The sequence below is a fragment of the Lissotriton helveticus genome, chromosome 3_1 (genome assembly GCF_964261635.1).
Source record: "Lissotriton helveticus chromosome 3_1, aLisHel1.1, whole genome shotgun sequence".
NCBI classification, from domain to species: domain Eukaryota; kingdom Metazoa; phylum Chordata; class Amphibia; order Caudata; family Salamandridae; genus Lissotriton; species Lissotriton helveticus.
The window spans coordinates 1,783,595,529-1,783,616,092 of record NC_136061.1 but is presented as its reverse complement, the minus strand read 5'-3'; the positions used below and the strand labels follow the sequence as shown (position 1 = coordinate 1,783,616,092).

Here is a 20,564-nt window from a genome sequence, read left to right as displayed (position 1 = left end):
TCGCTCAAAAGCCTCAATTTCCCATTCTTCTAGTGCCTCATATTGTGTTAATCTAGGTCTGGGATGTAAATCATTCATTCGAGTCCTTAAATTGAACAAAATTATTCCATTAAATGTGCCTTCTAAGAGAAATGCTAAATTCCACCCAATTCTCTAGCCATACACACGTGTGGTAACCCCTATCAAACATCATGAATGATGCGGGAGAATTCGGTGGTGGAATAATGACTCCTTCTCTGGTTTTAATTTGCTTATCTTTTTTAAAGTAATTCTTAACTCTGTCTACAAGTGACATTTTTCTCTTACTTCCGTACATATTGCTTGGCCTGCCTTTTATCGCCTGATCCGTAGCAAAACCTTGGTATCTTGGATCAGGTCGAATCTCTGGATGGCTTGGATACCACATATATTTTACAAAGTTTAAAGTGTGCGAAAATACTTATTTCTGTTTACTAAATACTTCCAATAGTAGCGCGTCTTTTATTTTTCTGCAACCAACCAACACTGCGGTTTCAAATAATTGCAACCAATGAGTGCGCTGCTTTTCTCATGAGACGAGTTCCCACGCTCCTGTGCTCACCCCTCCTTTACAATGCTATCTCAGCTAGACGCCCGCTGTCTCGACCAATACCAGCGCGGATCTGAGTGACATCAGCGCAGCTTCGCAACTGACTCCCTCCTTCACAAGGTAATGAAAAAACTCAATTTCTTTTAAATTTAAAGTGCATTTCTCTTTTAATCAACAACGTGAAAACATTCGCCACTGTACCCGAGTGACTAGATAGGAGAGAATAATCTCACTGCAAGTATATCCCTTCCGTTTATTGCAACAACTAAGAGGTCTTTTAGTGCTACAGAGTATTATGGCGCACACCTGGGTAACCGCTGATTGGTGTATAACAGCAAAGTGAACAGTGTAGGCAATGGGGCGAGTGGTAACACCTCCCACCCACTCAATTAGATCAGAAAACTGGTCTGTATCGATTAGAACTGCAATGCCCCTGCACTAAACACAAATTGTATGGTATGATAGTAAAACGTAGTTAAATACAATGGTTGATATAATTGCAGCACTCCAAACACATAGTGAGTATTCAAAGTTCAGTGATCAAGAGCACAAAAAGAAGCTGTGATAAGGTCAATGGTCCGTTCATATGTTCATTTTCTGTTTAATGTTCCCAAAAGATAAGCCAACACGTGTTTCATCGCAGGGAACAACTGCGAATCTTCAGGGCTGGAAAAGATGGCTCATATGATAAGTGTTCTAAGTCGGAAACACCAAAGAATAAGGGCGCGAAAGAGCCGGTCAGTGTGTAGACTCTGGTTCTTGTCGGAAATGGAGGTTGCGATTCTTAGTAATTTTAAAGAGCTGTGGCCCGGTCTGGGTGAGCTAAGGATTTCCAATTCTTTCACTCTCAATGGACGGCCGATTAGTAAAGATTTAGCATAGATCTCGATTTTTCACAAGTTGAGTGAAAACCGGGAGGAGATAAGTCTTCGTGATAGGGCGGGTGTGCCTCTATTCACGGAGTGTTTCGTCTTAGTAACGTAATTCCCCCTCCTTTAGTTTCCCGGCGCCGTGTTTCTGGTACGGACCGAAAACACGGCGCCGGGAAACTAAAGGAGGGGGAATTACGTTACTCAACTTGTGAAAAATCGAGATCTATGCTAAATCTTTACTAATCGGCCGTCCATCGCAGTTGTTCCCTGCGATGAAACACGTGTTGGCTTATCTTTTGGGAACATTAAACAGAAAATGAACATATGAACGGACCATTGACCTTATCACAGCTTCTTTTTGTGCTCTTGATCACTGAACTTTGAATACTCACTATGTGTTTGGAGTGCTGCAATTATATCAACCATTGTATTTAACTACGTTTTACTATCATACCATACAATTTGTGTTTAGTGCAGGGGCATTGCAGTTCTATCCCTTCCGTTTACTTTTCATACACTACGAGTAGATCCCTTCCGCCTACCCTTCATACAAGCATTAGAGAACCTGCTACTCCTTCAGACTTTATCCACTCCGGGATATATACTAAGACCAAAGTTTCACCAGCGAACCCCTTTGCTATCACTCAAGCTCAGATGAACCTGCTACTCCTTCCGTGTGACCCTTACTAGGTGATATCACAACAAACGTTTTGCCAGCGAAATCTATGCTATCATTAATTCAAACATTCATACAGAAAACCCTAAATAGTGCTTCCGGTTCTGCCCAACCATGCACTAACTTCTTGCGGGTAAGCGACCTCACCGCGATATGGCTTCCATTTACCACCTGCTATTCTGCCTCCGGGGATTCCAGACAACCATAGAACAGGTACAAACAATATTGGTTAATACATAAAATCAATATAGCAGCAATGAAGTAAAATTTCAAAACATTTCAAATAACATTACATTTGATCGATCAAAAAAATGTGAATTCTAATCAACTAACTAACTACCTATCTTAACTAATCCCTAACCATACTACTGCTACCAAAGAAATATACTGATAGAGAGCGCAGGTCACCCGACTACAATTTTATCAATACTCACTTGGGCCCATAATTCAATTTATCACTATTTACTCAATCGGGCAACTTACACTCTACTACCAGTCTATTTTAATGCTACTGATTCCAATACCTTTGACTTACCAATCCTTGTCACTGGTACCTATGACCACAATGGATCAGGGAGTTGGTTGTAAAGATAGGCAAACAGTCAAAAATACCATAACATTTGCACTCATTATAATAACCACAGACTCAGGGAAGTTTAAACTCTTTATCTAATCATCATCAGAAGTCATAAGCCACACATTAAAAGCAATTAAACTATCAATAACCAACATCAGAAACAGTGTATAGCTATGCAAAAGAAATATTATGCCAACCATTTAGCAAGTTTGAATTAAAGGGAAGGAAAACAAGGAACATGCTATTTTGAGAAACAGACTTTTCAATTTAACTAAAAAAGGGGGGGGAATGAAACACACTAAAGGATACAGTTTATGCAAAATTATCAAAAGGTAGGGAAAAAGGGAACATAATATGCAATTACAAACCTAATTTTAACATATGACTATAGGGAAGGTAAGAAAAGGAACACACTAATAAATCGAACAATCAAACCTAATCAATTTCAAGGGAGGGTAGAGAAATAGGACGCTATTTATTCAATCATTAGACGTTTGACATTCAGCTAAACGGGAGGGTATGAAAATGGAACACGCTAATAGATCAATAAACGCAGATTTCATTTACTAAGGGAAGAGTAAGAAAGGGAACATATATAATCAAAGCTTTTGCAAATTAGGGAGGGTAAAGAAAAGGACGCAAGTTATAATGACAATTACCCATACAGATTTATATTTACATAAAATGGTGTGAAGACCAACCCTGGCCACGGGTCAGTTGAAAGGACAGAAGAACCCCAAAGAATGCAGTTGCTAGTAGGCCAGCAGGTGCAGTATGGCAAACAGGACAGGGTAGACCAAATTTGGATCAGGACAGGACCACCAAAGGTTAAGACCAGCACCCGCAGTTCAGTTACAATGCCTGCGCTACTCCCTCTCTGCAAGGAATCAGCCAAAACCCCCGACTGGGTTACAGCATATACCAGCAAAGTGCTTCGCCAGCACTTCACCTTCCACGAACCCCGATTGGGTCAGCGAGTCTGTCTGACAGAGTGCTCTGCAGCCCTCTGCTCTTAGTCCCCTATTGAGTGCGTCGGTTCAGTGACAGGTCAGTTATTCGGACAAGTCGGACAATTTCTCTAGCTAAACCTAGGCTAGTTATACTATTTTCCAGGTCAGTGTACCACCCCCCAATGTTGCAAGTGTAAGAATCCCAAATTTCAATTGGACAAAAGAAGAGGACAGGTCATAACACCACCTAATATTTCAAATGTTGCCGTCTCCTATTCAAATTTATGTTCACGCCCATCAAGTTCAAGTTCTCATGAAGTCTTCAACTCGTAAAACATCGGATGTTCTATTCACAAATGCATTGTATTTTTCCAGAGTTCATTAGGTGAGGTTCCCAGGGGCATCTTCTCAGTCAGTCAGCGCCTTGGCTAAAATCCAAAGGTCACTGCTCTGGAGACTTGCGAATCTCGCGCAGACGCAGTGTCAATCAAGATGGAGTACAGCATTATACAACAGGCCAAGTTTCGAAGTGCAACATGACATGGAAAAGAAACAGTTTTAGCACACAGAATAAATGAATACACTGTATACCATGAATCTCTACACTATACCCATTACTTTATAATAAACTATAGTATTAGGATTAAGCGGAACGAACAGCTTAGCAAAAGCAGCAGTGCAAGCTTCTCGCATGTGAGAACACGAAGCAGCCATATTAGCTCTAGTGCGCAGAAGCACCTGATTCCCTCCAAAGCTGCGAGTACGTCATGTCACGTGGGTATGACAGACGCATGCGCAGTAGAAATTCCCGTGTAGCAGCAGCCATTTTATTTGCAAGCGTATTAGTATTAGAAAACACATAAGCAAGCTTCTCTCGGATACCCAATAATGAAGAAAAAGGGACAAATTAGTAAGACAAACATATTGGTTAATTCGTTGACGTTATTTCGAGGTTCTTGAAAACAAGCAAGTCGCTTCATATGCGAGTCCTTGCTCCATCAACAGTTTCTCTGATCAACCAGTGCAAAAACAAAATATACATCAATGGACACTGGGGGGACATTTACCTCAGTTTGAATAGATTATATCATATCTTCATCGGTCAGTTACTGCAAAAGTTTCTGCACTTGTGAGTTAGTGGAAATGTCAGTGTAAGATTGCTTTGTTACAGTGAGCTGCAATGTAATCTGGTTCCAGCTGAAGTCTTCCATCTGAACGCTTGGCGTTGTGGTAACATGCAATCCAATATGGCGTTTGGGTGGAAACTAGTTAACCAGTGTCCTATTGGGCATTTAAACAAAAAAGATGGTTTGTTCATAACGGTTTAATTTTACTCGAATTCTCTTTCTTGGTTCAATCTTAAATAGTGGCCCCTTCTTGCTCTCGCCAAACTTATGCTCAATTGCCTTCAATAGCACTGCAGCGGAACACATGCCTTTGTTTAAAATGTACAACAGCATAACATTTTAATTGATAATAATCTATAGGAAGGTAATGACACACTGCTGTTATGTTTTTACAAGTCAATGGAAGTCGTGTGTTGTTCTTTGTCTGTTCAAAAAGGATTGTTAATACTAAATTCAGTTAGAAGCACAACTTTACCGATAAGAACTAGCAGAAGTAGGTAAGCAGTGTCCAACCCTGGTCCATGCCAGATATTGCCATAATAATGACATAAGACATATTTACATGCAAAATGTCTAAAAGGGAGTCATCTATACTTTCAGTATTTGTCCTGCAATGTGGCCTGGATGGGGCCCTCCTGCATTGGAATTGACTCTTGGCATGTGAATGGCTCTATCCCAGGCTTTATATTTCCAGCCCATGCCCCTTCTCCCCTAAGTGTTGTGGTGAAAGTGCCAGTATGCCAGTACAAATGGTTCTGGATCTAGCGCCTCTCCTAAGGATTCTGGGCCCTATTGACCTGCTATTTGGAACACATCACTTGATTTCACTGTAGCTTCCAGTCGGTGGTTTTTGGTTTTAACTGGTGGTTAATTTAAACAAAGTATTTGTTTTTCCCCAGTGGGACATTTAAAAGTCCTGAAAAACTAGTAATCCCCACCACGGACAAAAGGACCCAGCTCTTTAGAACCTACCCCTGAAGAAGAACATAGTTGATCTGTCATGCTGTGTGTGGGGGATTGGGTGTGTGCATCGTAGACACAGGAGTGTCGGATCTATGCCAGTGTTTTCTGGCTAAGTACTTACTACATCCATGATTTCCATGAAGATTATTTACATATACATTTTCTTCTGTGGATATCACAATATTATTCTTTAGATTAAGCCGTTCCGGACCTACCTTGCACACCCCTTGTGAAGGAGCTGTGAGGATAGTTGTGAAGGAGCTGTGAGGGGCCTTGTGAAGGAGTTGTGAGGGTCCTTGTGAAGGAGTTGTGGGGGTTTGTACCCTGATATTGCCTGGCTGCAGCGGGTGGTGTCTGATTGCCAGAACATGAGACAAAAGATGTCTGTGGTGCATTCAGCAGCAGTAGTGACAAATCACTCTTGTTTTTTACTATTTCAGTCCGATAGACATCCCACTCCCTGGAGGGGCTGGTGCAGTGATGGTTTTCATGGTCGCCTACACGGATTCCTCCTTCGCTGTCGCTTACACCGATGCAACAATGACTGTCAATGTTCAGGACCCCCTGTATGTTTCTGTGTCGATACCAGACCTCGATGCAACAAGATTCTCAGTTTTGGTGACACGGCTGTACGCCACAGGGACCAGTGACCCCAACGCCGCCCAGTCCTATGACATTATCACTAACAAGTGAGTACCGGAAGAGAAACACATGAGAGCCTATCAGGAGCAGGGCCCTGGGGTCAGGAGCGGGCCCGCCGCTTGTGGTAGGTGGGGTAGGCTGCCCAAGTGAAGACATTGGGTCAGGGGAAAGGTGAGCAGGTCTCCTTCAAACGTGTCCAAGTCAAGGAGATATGGAGCGGGGGGAGGGGGTCCGGGGGTGGGGGGTGGATAACTGAAGCCACAGTTCAAGAGTGGATAACTGATACTCAAACTTAAATTAAGGAATATGGAATCTACTTAAGAAGCAACACCTCTTGAACTGTTACAGTTTATGTTACAAACGCATCGTGTCATATCAGGGATGACAAATGAAGTGAAAGGAAACTGTGAAAGATTACAAATCTGGCCTAGTGCATGAGGATTGTAGTCGTGTTTTGTTTTATAATAGTGCTCCGACATGGCCTACGAACAGTATGAGCGCTTTATGTGCCAAGTCACATAAAGAAATGCGGAAATCACTTTGTAAAATTCAATTTAATTCTTGGTAAATCATATGCATGTTTTCACATACAAACAAAAACAAATTGGGTTAGGAACTAAGGGGCACATGCATCATTGATAGCTTTTGCGATTCTTAATTTGCGAAAATTACCGAATCGCAAATTAAGAATTGCAAAATGCTATGCATCATTGTTTTCACTATTTATTTGCGATTCGGTAAAAATCGCAATTTTTACCGATTCTCAAATAAATAGTGAATTCCAAAGTGCATTTTCGCAATTCCCATTGATTCCTATCTGCCGAAAGGCCCATAGGAGTCAATGGGAAGGCAGTTAGGAATTCGCAATTTGTTGATGCATTCCACGGGTGCAGGGGGTCCAAAGGACCCCCCCCTGCGCCCCTGAAATGTATTTGAAAGTGCATGTTTCACACACACATGTCCTAAGGACATGTGTGTCTGTAACATGACACTGTCAAAAATTCATTTTTTAGCTTTTTTAAGAATTTTCGCAAATTAACACGAGGGTCAACCTCGTGTTAATTTGCACTTCCAAATTCCAAATTCGCAATTTTTAAAAAAATGATGCATTGCATTTAAGGAATCGCACAAATGCGATTCCTTAAATGCATTCGCTTTTTTTGGAAATGCAAAAAAATGCGAGTTGTGCATTAAAGTTTGATGCATCCCAAAATTGGTTTTTGCATTCGCAAACGGCCGATTTTTCCGATTCGCACCGTTTGTGAATGCAAAAACCAATGATGCATGTGCCCCTAAATTACTAAAAGTTGTAACATTTCTTAAGAAAAGGCTGATACTAGTAAATATAATGTGCTTTTTATTAAAAGACATTGGCTTTGTGGTAATTAAGAAACTTCGAGGCAGATTTAGAACGTCTGGCATGAGGTCAGACTGAAAGTGTAAGAAAGTCTGAGGCAGTATATCTTTATTGTATATATAGCTTTTGTGGTAGGGCGTACAGTGACATCTAGACCCTATGAACATCAATGGGTACATATATCACCTGCCCTCAGCTTGAAGAGAAGCGTCCAATCTTTAAAAATAGTGCAAAGGTGCCTCCCACTCACTCCCAATCTCGACTTTTACCTAGGGGGAGGGATAATGCTTGTGCAGTTTCTGCACTATGAGGTGAAACACTCCTCCTTCTTGCAGTATATGGTGAGGTGACCTATTCCTAGTGTTTTTGCAACAAGCCCATCCAATGCTGTTCCTGTGGTGCGAACTGAAGCTTCTCATTGCTGTTCCTGCAGTGTAAGGCGAAGTATCTCCCTCGCTGCCCCTGCAGTGTAAGGTGATGTATCTCTTTCACTGACCCTGCATTGTGAGGTGAAGTGTCTCCCTTGATGTCCCTACAGTGTGAAGCGAGGTATCCCTCTCATTTACCCTGCATTGTGAGGTGAAGTGTCTCCCTTGCTGTCCATGCAGTGTGAGGCGAGGTATCCCTCTCATTTACCCTGCATTGTGAGGTGAAGTGTCTCCCTTGCTGCACCTGCAGTGTGAGGTGAGGTATCCCTCTCACTGACCCAACATTGTGAGGTGAAGTGTCTCCCTTGCTGTCCCTGCAGTGTGAGGTGAGGTATCCCTCTCACTGACCCTACATTGTGAGGTGAAGTATCTCCCTCACTGTACTTGCAGTGCAAGGTGGAAAATCTCCTTCGCTGTTCCTGTAGTGTGAGAGGAATTGTCCCTGTTGTGCGAAGTGACGTTACCTATCCTCGCTGTTGCTGCACCGTGAACTCTGTGTAGTGTTAAGTATATGATACTCACCGAACCAGTGGTCGAAGTGGGGGGAAAAAAGTAGGGGAACTGTGGGTGGAGAACCAGAGGGTGGAAATAACCCAAGGATTTGATCAGTGGGCAGAGTCAGAGGTGTGGCCAGAAAGCACAAAACATCCCAATTTTTAGTATACGTTTGACATTTCACTGCCCATTTACAGCTCATTATGTTATTTAATTCTGCCAATGGGTTCACATAATTATTTTAGGTTTAATATAAGTTATTGACATTAAAATACATCCACAAAGTAGGATATGTTTCCAATCACAGAATTTCCCAAATACGCTTACAAGTGGAAGCACAAGCCATTTCTCTCCGAGCCATGGAGTTTCTGTCATCAGCACTTCTCCCTTTTCCCACAAGAGCAGTTCAAACATGAATGGCAAAATATTTCTATATAGTTATGGCACTGCCATATTTGCCACATAATTCAAGATCTGCTGCATAATCTGACAATTTCAACAAAAAAATTGCTTGTAGCCCAAACGGATCAAACGTTTCCTAAAAAATGTGACGTGTTGCTGCAAAGTGGAGGGCCCTTTGCAAAGGTTGACTGATCTCCTTTCTCACTGCTGCAGTTTTATGTTACACTGGTACTGATAACTAAGGCAACATCTTTCCAGAGACTGTTAGCATGTGTAAAATGTCAAAATAATAAAATATCATAAAATATACTGCATTATGCTGCAGCCTTTTTTTTGCTACATAATTTAGTTAACACCGGAACATAATTTTGTTCTCCTTTGCTGCATTATTCCAGTGCCCCCAAAGCAAGCAGCACATGTTAAAAGTGCTTGCAGAGAAACTGTGAAGTTTGTGAACTTAGTTTGGTGTGTGTGCGAATCCTGCAGTACTGATCCCTGGTGAGTTGCAGCTACTACTGCTGAAACAAAGCAAAGGAGGTACCAATGGGTAAGGGTGGCTGGCCTCAAGGGCTGTATAGTTTAATAGTGATTGGTCTGGAGAAACACAAACTCAGAATTTTAAACGTAATACCATGGTCGGGGGTTCTCTTTTATAATCAGAATTGATGTCTATCCAAAAGAACACTTTTTGCAACATTAGGATAATCAAAGAATGGGGGGAAAACATAACTCTCTAATTTATACCTTGCAGTTTGTATTAAGCTCTTTGATGACAGTTAATAGCTCACTGTTCTATGTTATGATTTTAACTTATAAACTGCAAGTAACAAAGGATCTCTATGACAAAAGCGCTGACCTATTTAATTATATGCATTTTGTGATCTGCGTCTTTGCAGCAGGCACATTATCCCCTGTGCTACCTTTCCATGAGTTAAAACTTCCAATAGATAAAACTCTGATATCTCCGTAGGAAGAACATTATTTACCAGTTATCATGACATTTTTATTGTTGCCGAAAATTGCTGGAGTCCAGAAAGGCGGCAGCAAGTGCTTTTGAACCATGATATACTTGCAAGCACGATGCCCCCACCCAGTGCCATCACGCCAGTTGCACAGCCCTAGAGCCAGCCCTTCTCAAGGGTCCTGTGAACTCAGTGACAGAGTAACTGTTGCTCTAGGTTATGCTACTTCATAGGCCTGCCCACACAACTGGCGGTGAACTTCAGTATGTATTGTGGTGGACAAACCTTGAAGGTTAAACCACACTTGCCCCCACTGTGGTCCAACCGCTGGTGCTCTGACACCAGTGACACCAGAGCTTCTAAGGTCTTGCAGGCCTTCTAAGGTCTAGCATGGAAATATTCTCCCTCAGGAGAGTGATCTTGTGTACTGGTCATGAAGGCTGAACCTGGTTCCCCAGCTCCAAATTCAGCAGCTCAGACCGTAGTGTCACATCCTCTCCCCCACTGAACACCATACTGCCCCACTGAGAGAAACTGGCACTGTCTTCAACTACAAACCAATTGTGCCCCGCTATAAACTCATGGATGCAGCTCAATCTAAATTACGCATTGGACAAGAGCAAAATGCTGCCTACCAAAAAAAAGTAACAACATCCTGGAAAAAGCAAACACTCATATGGAATGCACAATTAAGTAAAGCATCTGAAATGTAAACAGGAACAACATGGTTAACTTAACTCTTTTACACCCACTATTCAGAAATCAGTGAATGCTTTCACCTGAAAAGTTAAAACATGACTACAGAGCTCTGAATGGACCCATTTCAATGTCCAGTGTTTATATCCGTACAAAACGTAAGCAGTATGGTAAAAAGACCACATCCCTGAACACAGAACCGCAGTACACATTTTGTTTTCCAATCCACTCATTGCAGTACCTCTAGGATTGGTGCACTAGTTCCCTGCCCAGAGGAAACAATGCTGTTCAAAGAAAGACAAGAAAGCAAAAGTAGCACTTCACTGGCAAAGTCTGTAAAGTGGCGCTAATGTGTTTGTGTGTGAATAAAATACATCTGGCCACTTTGCGACCACTCTGTCTTGCTTTATTTAGTTACTTATTTATTTTTCATATTTTTATCCTTTTATTCCCGGGGCTGCACTTTGAGAATAGAAAAAAGTCAGTTGTGTTCTTTTTGCATCCATTTCACTGGGTGTGCACCCGTTACAACGAAACTTTTACAACGCATGCTTTTACAACGCAATTTTTACAACGCATGATCCATTACAACGAATACCATTACAATGCATTTTTTTACAACGCATATACTTTTACAACGCATACCATTACAACGTAAGTATAGGTAAGTAGGGTTTTTGGGTAAAGGGGTATTTTTAGGGTTCAGGGCTAGGTATGGGTTTTTTGGTAAAGGGGTATTTTTAGGGTTCAGGGCTAGGTTTGGGTTTTTGGGTAAAGGGGTATTTTTAGGGTTCAGGCTAGGTATGGGTTTTTGGGTAAAGGGGTATTTTTAGGGTTCAGGGCTAGGTTTGGGTTTTTGGGTAAAGGGGTATTTTTAGGGTTCAGGGCTAGGTATGACTTTTTGGGTAAAGGGGTATTTTTAGGGTTCAGGGCTAGGTTTGGGTTCTTGGGTAAAGGGGTATTTTTAGGGTTCAGGGCTAGGTATGGGTTTTTGGCTAAAGGGGTATTTTTAGGGTTCAGGGCTAGGTTTGGGTTTTTGGGTAAAGGGGTATTTTTAGGGTTCAGGGCTAGGTTTGGGTTTTTGGGTAAAGGGGTATTTTTAGGGTTCAGGGCTAGGTATGGGTTTTTGGGTAAAGGGGTATTTTTAGGGTTCAGGGCTAGGTTTGGGTTTTTGGGTAAAGGGGTATTTTTAGGGTTCAGGGCTAGGTATGGGTTTTGGGGTAAAGGGGTATTTTTAAAAATTAAATTAAATTAAAAAAAAGTAAATTAAATAAAAATTAAATAAAATTAAATTATATTAAATTTAATAACTTACATTTTTTTTAATTATATACTTACCTATACTTACGTTGTAATGGTATGCGTTGTAAAGGTATATGCATTGTAAAAAAATGCGTTGTAATGGTATTCGTTGTAATGGATCCTGCGTTGTAAAAGTTGCGTTGTAAAAGCATGCGTTGTAATAGTATGCGTTATAACGTCATACATCCATTTCACTGGGCTCAGTGTTCCTGCAGCATTAGCTTAAATGTCTCCCATCTTTTTCTGCCTGTGGGTTGAAGAAGACCCTTCGTTGATCCTGCAGTGACTTTGTCTTGTGAGTGGGGCACAGAGGGAGCTGCGTCATAAGCAGGGCCCAACCCTTGCTTCGGGTTTTCCCCGGCCCCTCTTTATCCCGAACAAGCCTTGCAGAGTGGGCATCGGCAGTGCAGAGACTGTAAATAGAGACTGTGGGTGGGCTATATCAGCTGGGAATCAGGACACCAGGATCAGAGTAGGGCCTGTGGCGAGTGTCTGGATGGATCCCCTTCTAACCCCCTCTTCTGCCTCCTCCGCAGGTGCCCCAGTGCTCAGCTGGGTGACTTATTGACCATCGTGAAGAACGGCAAGGACACCGAGGCTCGATTTAAGATTGATACATTCCAGATCATGGGCACGGACAGCCTCTACCTCCACGCTATGGTGGAGATCTGTACCAGCAACCCCTGTAACCAGGTAAGGACCCGTGACTGAGGCCTGAGCCGCGCTGCGTCCCTCGCTCCATGCGCATTCAGGCAGGGGAAAGGAAGATGGTGGTGAGAATGGCAACTAGGAAACAGGCCCGGCTCCAGGAATTTCTATTTGGGTGGGCCAAGGGTGCATTCGGGTGGGCCACTGGGGCTCGATTTGTCGCATAAATTTCTGGGCAGGCCTGCTTCAGAGCCCTCCTTTATATCTTCTTAGTCTTACAAGGCCCAGTAAAACGCACTCTTTTCCAAATCTCTTTCTAAATGTTATCACTCTCAAAAAGTGTTTTTTCCATGTAATGTTCCTTTGATGGGAAGAGGAGGTTTCTGAGGTGGGAGTATCAGGCAAGTGACACTTCTCGGGCTCCCTCTGTGTGAGCCTTCAGGACGAATCCCTCTTTATTACTACCTCCACCTGACCCCAGACTCTGCAACGCACTCCCTTACAGGCTTCAATATCCACTACTCCTCTCCAGTGCACCTCTTCTCACAGCTGACCTTGGGCCCCAGCCCCATATCAGGCACCATCGGGCTCCACTTTAATTTTTCCAGGTAAAACATTAGCAAAAACACCTTCAAACTTTAAACATTGAATATAGCAGTAAATATAATTAGCACGCACTTTAAAGTATGTTCCACAGTAGCCCTTATGACCCGACTGCTAATAAATAAACAAACGCCATGACAGGGCCGGCTTTAGCGCTTATGTGAAAGTCTTTGTTGGCGCCACACCAATAACCTCTTTCTCCGTAAATACCTTTACTACCACCTTCCAACAGTGCCCCTCATCCCTCCATGATCCCCCTATTGACCTCCTCCTCGGATTGATTTCCTCGCTGCCTCACGCCACAAGTGCCCCTCATATCCCCATAGGCCCTCCCCCTCATGACCTCCTCGGAGACCAGTACCCCTTATCTCTCTGTAACCCCTCCTCCTCATGACCTCCTCATCTGACTCCCTCACTACCACGCTCGACCAGTGCCCCTCAGCTCTCCCTAGCTCCCCCTCCACCCCATGACCTCTTCCTCGGATTCCCTCACTGCCACCCTCCCTCATCTTTACATACATTTGCATTTCATTTGTTGTATAGTGCTACTCCTATCAGTGTAGTGTGTGTCAGTACTTTACACTAGGCACACATTATACAGAGACAATGAATCATACAAGTATGTAAATTAGTCTACAGGGAATGTCACATAAGCCAATGAGGATTACAAGGTGTATGAATCACATGTCACCGATACTGGTGGGCAGTATATTTTAAAAGGGGTAGGTCTTGGGATACACAACCATAGGATTTAAAGAGTATTCCATGGGGGTCAGCTTTACTGATAAAAATGTATATCTGCCCAAACATACTCATTTAAGCATTATTACAATAATGAAAGACTGGGGGAGTTCTAACTGTACCATTCATGTTTGTATGCAGCTCTTTGTTGACCGTTCATTGGTCACTGTCCTATGTTAGGACTGTAACTTCTGTACTGCAAGTAACACAGGGATCTCTGTGACAAAGGCATTAACCCACTGAGCTATCTACATAAAATACAGTTCATCTGCATTTAAAAACTACTAACAGACAAATGATTGCTGTCCAGCAGGATCATTAATCACCAGGGTTATCTGGGCATTTTGTATTGTCTTATTGTTGTCCTGCATCAGCCATGATAATGATTAAAACTGTTTAAATGAAGCACACAGGAAGTATGTGTTCTGATGGGCCTATGCAGATTTTAAAAAGTGTAGTAACACATTCTCTTACCTACTCGATTCCTCAAACTTTGTGTCACAGCCTGGTGTGATTAGCCGCTGCAGGGGTTAGAAAAGGTGACTAGGAATAAACAAACTTCTTTTCTCCTGCTGCTTAGAAAAAGGAATATCAACGCAGCAGGATAGTAGGCAAAGGTTATCAAAGGTTACTAGTGTCAAAGAAAGGATTTGTCACCTTTCGCCATGCAGAGATGAAGGGGTGACAAAATAAACAAAGCCGGGTTAACGGTCTTTAAAGACCTGTTAAGTACTTGGGTGCGGCTGCGATAATCTCTAAAACTGTCTCTGTGTGTGCGCCCGGGAAGCTGTCTCGGCCCGGGCTGACACACACGACCTGTGCGTTGCACGCCTGCCTTCAAGCCCTCACTGCTGAGGGCCAAGGATCCCGTTTGGGTGGGCCTGGCCCACCCGGCCCACCCTCTAGAACCGGGCCTGACTAGTAAGAGCGTGGGTTCGAATAACCAAACTGGGGTGTGAGGAATTGGTCAGGGTCAGTGCAGTGTAATCGAGGACTCCTATCCTTAGGGGTGCTGTGCTGATGTAGGGGAACTCACCTAACAGTCACTCATAACCCTCCTTCTCCGACACTTACACCCCCGCCCCCCCTCGCTTCTGGGCACGACTCCTCTTATATCACTGGGGACAGTCGAACAGCAAACCGCGCCAGATACCACAACACACCTCCTTGCCCAGCAACTTCCTTCTGTTAAGTGTTCAAGCCCTCCCCCCAGGTGTACTACTGCAACCACAGCCGTTCCTGACCAATCTCAAAACTCCTACCCGTCTGTAGCATGTACTCCCTTTCAATGAGCGTCATCTTTTCTCTTGTGATAGACCGTTGATAGGCGCATTGTGCTCCACTGATATCTGATCCATAGGTTGATGAGTATTTGACAGCTGTGTGCTAACCTGATAGGTATGTGTGGTCCTCTCCTAATGTAATGATGGCTGGTGGATGGCTGCATAATGTCCTGAATTAATGGCTGACTGGCAAGCTTATTTTGCATTCCCTTCACGGTGTAATTGTGAATGGCAGGCATGTGGTGTATTATAGTGGTGGTGGATTAATAGCATATCTTACTCTGTTGGTGGTTGATTGTACGATCCTCCTTTGGTCACTGATTGATAGTTCTGTATCATTATCCAGTGGAGAGAATGCTGCTGTTTAATTCCCTCTTTTGCTTTGCAGACCTGCGGCAGCAGCAGCAGCCGCTGAATCAGAGACAGTTCTGTCTTATTGTCTGGTGGACTTTTCAGCGAGGTGTGTAACCTTATTTTCCGAAAGTTCATGTTTCCACAGGGTGAATGACCGACAGCTATAGTGGAAGCTGTCCAAAACAGCTTACTTTTTTGTTGGTTTCTTTTTGTTTCAATAAATGCAAACATAAAAAAAAAATACAATTACAATTAACCTACTGATCCGCTATTACTGATGTATGCAATGTAAATACGTAATGTAAACCCGGGCCTGGCTGTGGTGCAGGGACACAACCAGTGCCATGTTAGCTTCCTCCTGCACTGGAACATGACGGTGTTTGCTCATGAAGAATTGATACCGCTGTTGGAGACTCACCTTCACGGCCTGATTTAGACAATGGTGGTAACACGACTTCCATCTAAAAATGCTGATGTCCACCCCACAATTCTCTGTATTCTCTGGCCTCCTCTAGGGGGAACAGCCATTACAACGCAACTTTTACTACGCGTTGCTTTTACATCACATGTGTTACAATGCATGCAATGTTACAACGCATAGTAAAAGGTACTCATACCATTACATCGCATGCGCTTTTACAACACATGCAATGTAATGGCTATCCACAGCGTTGTGAGGAAACTGAGGCTGTTTCCTCACAACGACTGTGCACCTCTGACGTCGTGGAAAGCAGGAGCTGGGAGCAGAGACGGCGACGCTGGAACCACGAGGAAAGAGGTAAGGTTGATTGTGCTTGGGGTGGAGGTTTTATGGTTTAGGGTAGTGTAGGGGTGGGAGTAGTGTGGGTAGTGTTGTAGTGTAGTAGTGTTTTAGGGTTAGTCGTAGTGTAGGGGTTGGAGTAGTGTGGGTAGTGTTGTGGTGTAGTTGTGTTTTAGGGTTGGGGTAGTGTAGGGGTGGGAGTAGTGTTGGTAGTGTTTTAGGGTTTAGGGTAGTGTAGGGGTGTGAGTAGTGTGGGCAGTGTTGTAGTGCAGTAGTATTTTAGGGTTTAGGGTAGTGTAGGGGTGGGAGTAGTGTGGGCTGTGTTGTAGTGTAGTAGTGTTTTAGGGTTTAGGGTTGTGTAGGGGTGGGAGTAGTGTGGGTAGTGTTTTAGGGTTTAGGGTAGTGTCGGGGTGGGAGTAGTGTGGGTAGTGTTGTAGGGTAATAGTGTTTTAGGGTTTAGGGTAGTGTAGGGGTGGGAGTAATATGGGTAGTGTTGGAGTGCCATAGTGTTTTAGGGTGAGGGGTGGGAGTAGTGTGTTGTGTAGGTGTTGGGGTAGGATTGTCACTTACCTTGCAACTTTAACCACGAGTATAGCTTTACCACGCATGCCTTTGCGTTGTAATGGCATGCGTGGTAAAAGCATAGTAGTGGTGAAAGTATGCGATGTAATGGCATGTCGTTGTCATTGACATCGTGTAGTAATACCCGCGTTGTAATGGCACGCGTGGTATTAGTATGCAATCTAATGACATACATCCGCCTCTAGCCTCCTTTTGAGCATGGGGAAGAGAGTGTTTCCCGGTGAGGATCCACCACTGGCTACACAATGGGGAACACTGATGCTGTGGACATGATGCCGCCAGCAATGGTATCAGATCCCCCATCCGATTTATGGCTGCTGCCTTGGTACTATTTCCAGTGCTGGCCCTCTGGGTAAGACAGCCTTGTAAACCATGGTGGTCATGAACAGAAAAGTCTCAAGGTGTCCTTGCTATACGAGGAGAAGACTCCTATATTACATGGACATTTTTTTAAAAGTTGGTATTGACAATATGCTACAGGTATGGGAGCTATATTTCTAGTATACCACATTTGTGACAGCAGTCCCACAATACCGTCAAGGACTGTTTGGCCTGCTGGTGAGGCTTTCTTCCAAACGTGGCTCACTGGCTCTCACCCTGTCACTTGGAGTTCTGTAGGGGAAAACATGGATCCACATGCTGGGAATCTTAAAATATCATAGATGATTTACACAGGTATCGCAGATCTATTTCCTCCCAGGCATTTGTATGCCATTTACCAAATGTTACAACATGTTTTATTTATTTATTTATTTATAGAGTTTTATATAGCGCTTCACATTTACAATGGGTACAGATTAGATTACACTGTTATAGCAGCAGTAATATATATATTTATATATATATATATATGAATCTGGTACATGTCTATCTTACCAGTTACACAAAACATGTGTAAGAACTGTTTAGAGTACAAGGTGTACACATTGGTATCATACAACATAGTTCAGATGTGTGACTTTTGAATGTTTTACATCAGTACTACAACAATCCATTAATTGTGGTACTGAACAGTTAAAGAGATTTTCCGCAGATAACTGGTAATTTTATCTTTACCATCGTAAATGTTTTTGTGGTCATTTTGTGCAGGCTGTATCTATACAATACAGGGCTATTCGATTTCTGGTTTTTAATCATGGAGCAGACGAAGAACAGTCTTGTCTAGGGAAGGAACTTGCTTATTAGGAAGATCTTCGCTTCCCTCTTGAATGTAGCCACATTTTGAATGCCCTTTGTTTGCTGTTGGGCTTGATTAATTTGTGCCGGTGGCTTCCAATGCTCAGCACCAGTACTTATTTCAGAGGGCCGGTACTATAAATTCCTTTCCTTGCGGTCAGAATTTCTGATAACTGTTTAAAATAAACATACCTGCAAATATAACTGCCTGGGAGAATCCCTGATATGTCTCCACAGACTGGCCCACCGTTTTCACTGACCGGCCCACCGCTTTCACTCACTGGCGCACCGCATTACTGTGCAGGCATTGTGAGTGTGTATTTTTATTCTGTAAGTGATGCCATCATGCCTTCGTGACTCGGCCCTCATCAATCACTGAATAAACAGAGCAGGGTTTGCGCATCCAATCATCCATGTCCTTGCTTGATGCAGCGTGTCTTCGCCCTCCTATTAGAAGATTTCAGATGAGGGCTGGATCATCGCTAAACGTAGACAAGGTAGGCTGTGAAAGCACAGGCAAACGTAACAGAAAGGCACGTGAGGAAGAAGTAAAAGCGCAAACTTTGCTTTCGCTTTTCTGCCTACAACTGCCAGCGACATGTGGCGCTCATGGGGCCTCATTTATGAAAAGTGACGCATCGCTGCAAGAAAACAGCGATGCGTCACTTTTCATTGCGCCCTCCTTGCGACCCCAATGATGCGTCATATTTATAATATGACGCATCATTGCGCAAGGACTTACAGATACGTCAGTATTTCTTACGTATCTGTAAGTGCAAAAGTGACGCATTGCTGGAGTGTATCACAAAAGTGATGCAACTCCAGCAATGCGTCCTTTCACATTGGGAAAGCCCCATGTGAAAGGGCTTGCGTCAGTCTTACGCCTGCTGTGAGGCAGGCGCAAGATTTTGACGCAACAGCGTCCTAAAAGTGACGCAGTGAAATCTCATAGATTTCACTGCGTCACTATTACGAGGCTTTTTGCGGGGGAACGCCCCCTCTGCATACATTATACCTGACGCAGGTATAATGTAGCGCAGGGGTTTACAAAGTGACGCATCTGCTTAGATGCGTCACTTTGTAAATAGTGCGCAATAGGAGGCATGTTTTACGCCGCCAATGCGGCACAAAAAGTGACGCCCGAGCAGCGTAAAAGTGACGCACGGCCTCATAAATGAGGCCCATGGTTCACAGCAGGCCGCACACCTTCTACGGCACCTCATTCGTCTAGGTCGACTAGACTCTGTAACATATGGATGAACTGGTGGCTCTCGTTGCAGATTCTACAGTCGGGCCCCCATCAATTAAGCGTTAAGCAGCTTCTGCTCTCCAATAGCTGAGCTGAAGGATTCTGGTAGCATTACTGGGACAGCTACTGTGCAGCAGGCAAGGCAGCTGAGCAAAGGGAACGAACATTGGGCATCCGGATACCAGGTTTGGACTGAATAATGACCTCACCAGTGCCTGGATGACCTGCTGTGACCTTCCATCCCCGGGGTGTGCATGGAGCAGGAGCAGAGTAGACCATGTTTGGCAGTGAGTTTCCAGTGTGCCTCACAAATCTAAATCTCCCACAGTCCAGTGATTCCGGCACTGTTTGAGCAGCAGTGAAGTGTGTGGAAACAGGGCCCGATTGACATACAAACATTACAAGCAATCCAGAGAGCCAATGCCTAGAGGTTAGTATTTTATTTTCCAGTGGTAATCAAAAAGCCCAGAGTAGCTCACATCGTCAGATGACTTAGGGGTTGGCCAGTTGACTGCCAGTGATATAGAGCTCTTAAGAGTCCCATATTCATGTGGGCGTGATACATTCAGTTCAGAATTTACATGTGCATTCTGGTATTTATATGCCAGTTGATTTCTATCAAGAAAACAGGATTAAAAGTTTGTAAATGTTGCACAGTGTAACACACACTCTAAGATACTGCTGTTTGCTGTACATGTAGGCATTTGACTTGGGTACGGGTATGTGTAGATATACCAGGATGAGCTCTGCAGAGGTGCCATAAAGAGTGCCAGTGTATATCCACATAACTAATAGGGATATAAGCATCAGCTAAGGAGATGTCCTGAAAAATGCAAATTGAAAAAGCAATTATTATCACTGAGACATTAATCACCAGGTTAATATAAAGCTCTACAGTGAAGTGACAGATTAGGCTATTGGTTAGTCGAACACCAATTGACAAATGTAGTTCCCCTATAGATGTGTCCTGTGCTTGTGTAGTTCTACTAACGTTCTGCAGGTAGGCACCACAGAAGCAGGTGTCTTATCTCACCATCACCAGTCAAAGATGTGTCAATCACAAGTAACACTGCAGTGAGAACCAGGTCAATCACTCCGTTAGGCCCTTTTTTGTTGAGTTTCCGGTACAGTTTAAGCTCTGTGAAACGAAG

General features: G+C 43.4%; 2 protein-coding genes across 2 annotated transcripts in view; both read left to right on the top strand.

The window, feature by feature from the left end:
- The window catches only part of LOC144824315 (uromodulin-like), a 74,448-nt gene that overhangs the window by 41,125 nt on the left and 12,759 nt on the right, over positions 1–20,564 (top strand). The window contains exons 5-6 of the mRNA XM_078683432.1: positions 6,174–6,422; positions 12,554–12,710. Coding sequence (XP_078539558.1) covers positions 6,174–6,422; positions 12,554–12,710 — 406 coding nt within the window. The remainder of the gene's footprint in view (positions 1–6,173; positions 6,423–12,553; positions 12,711–20,564) is intronic.
- Positions 1–20,564, top strand: part of LOC144825146 (uromodulin-like) — a 479,921-nt gene that overhangs the window by 458,935 nt on the left and 422 nt on the right. The gene's annotated exons all lie outside the window — the stretch shown is intronic.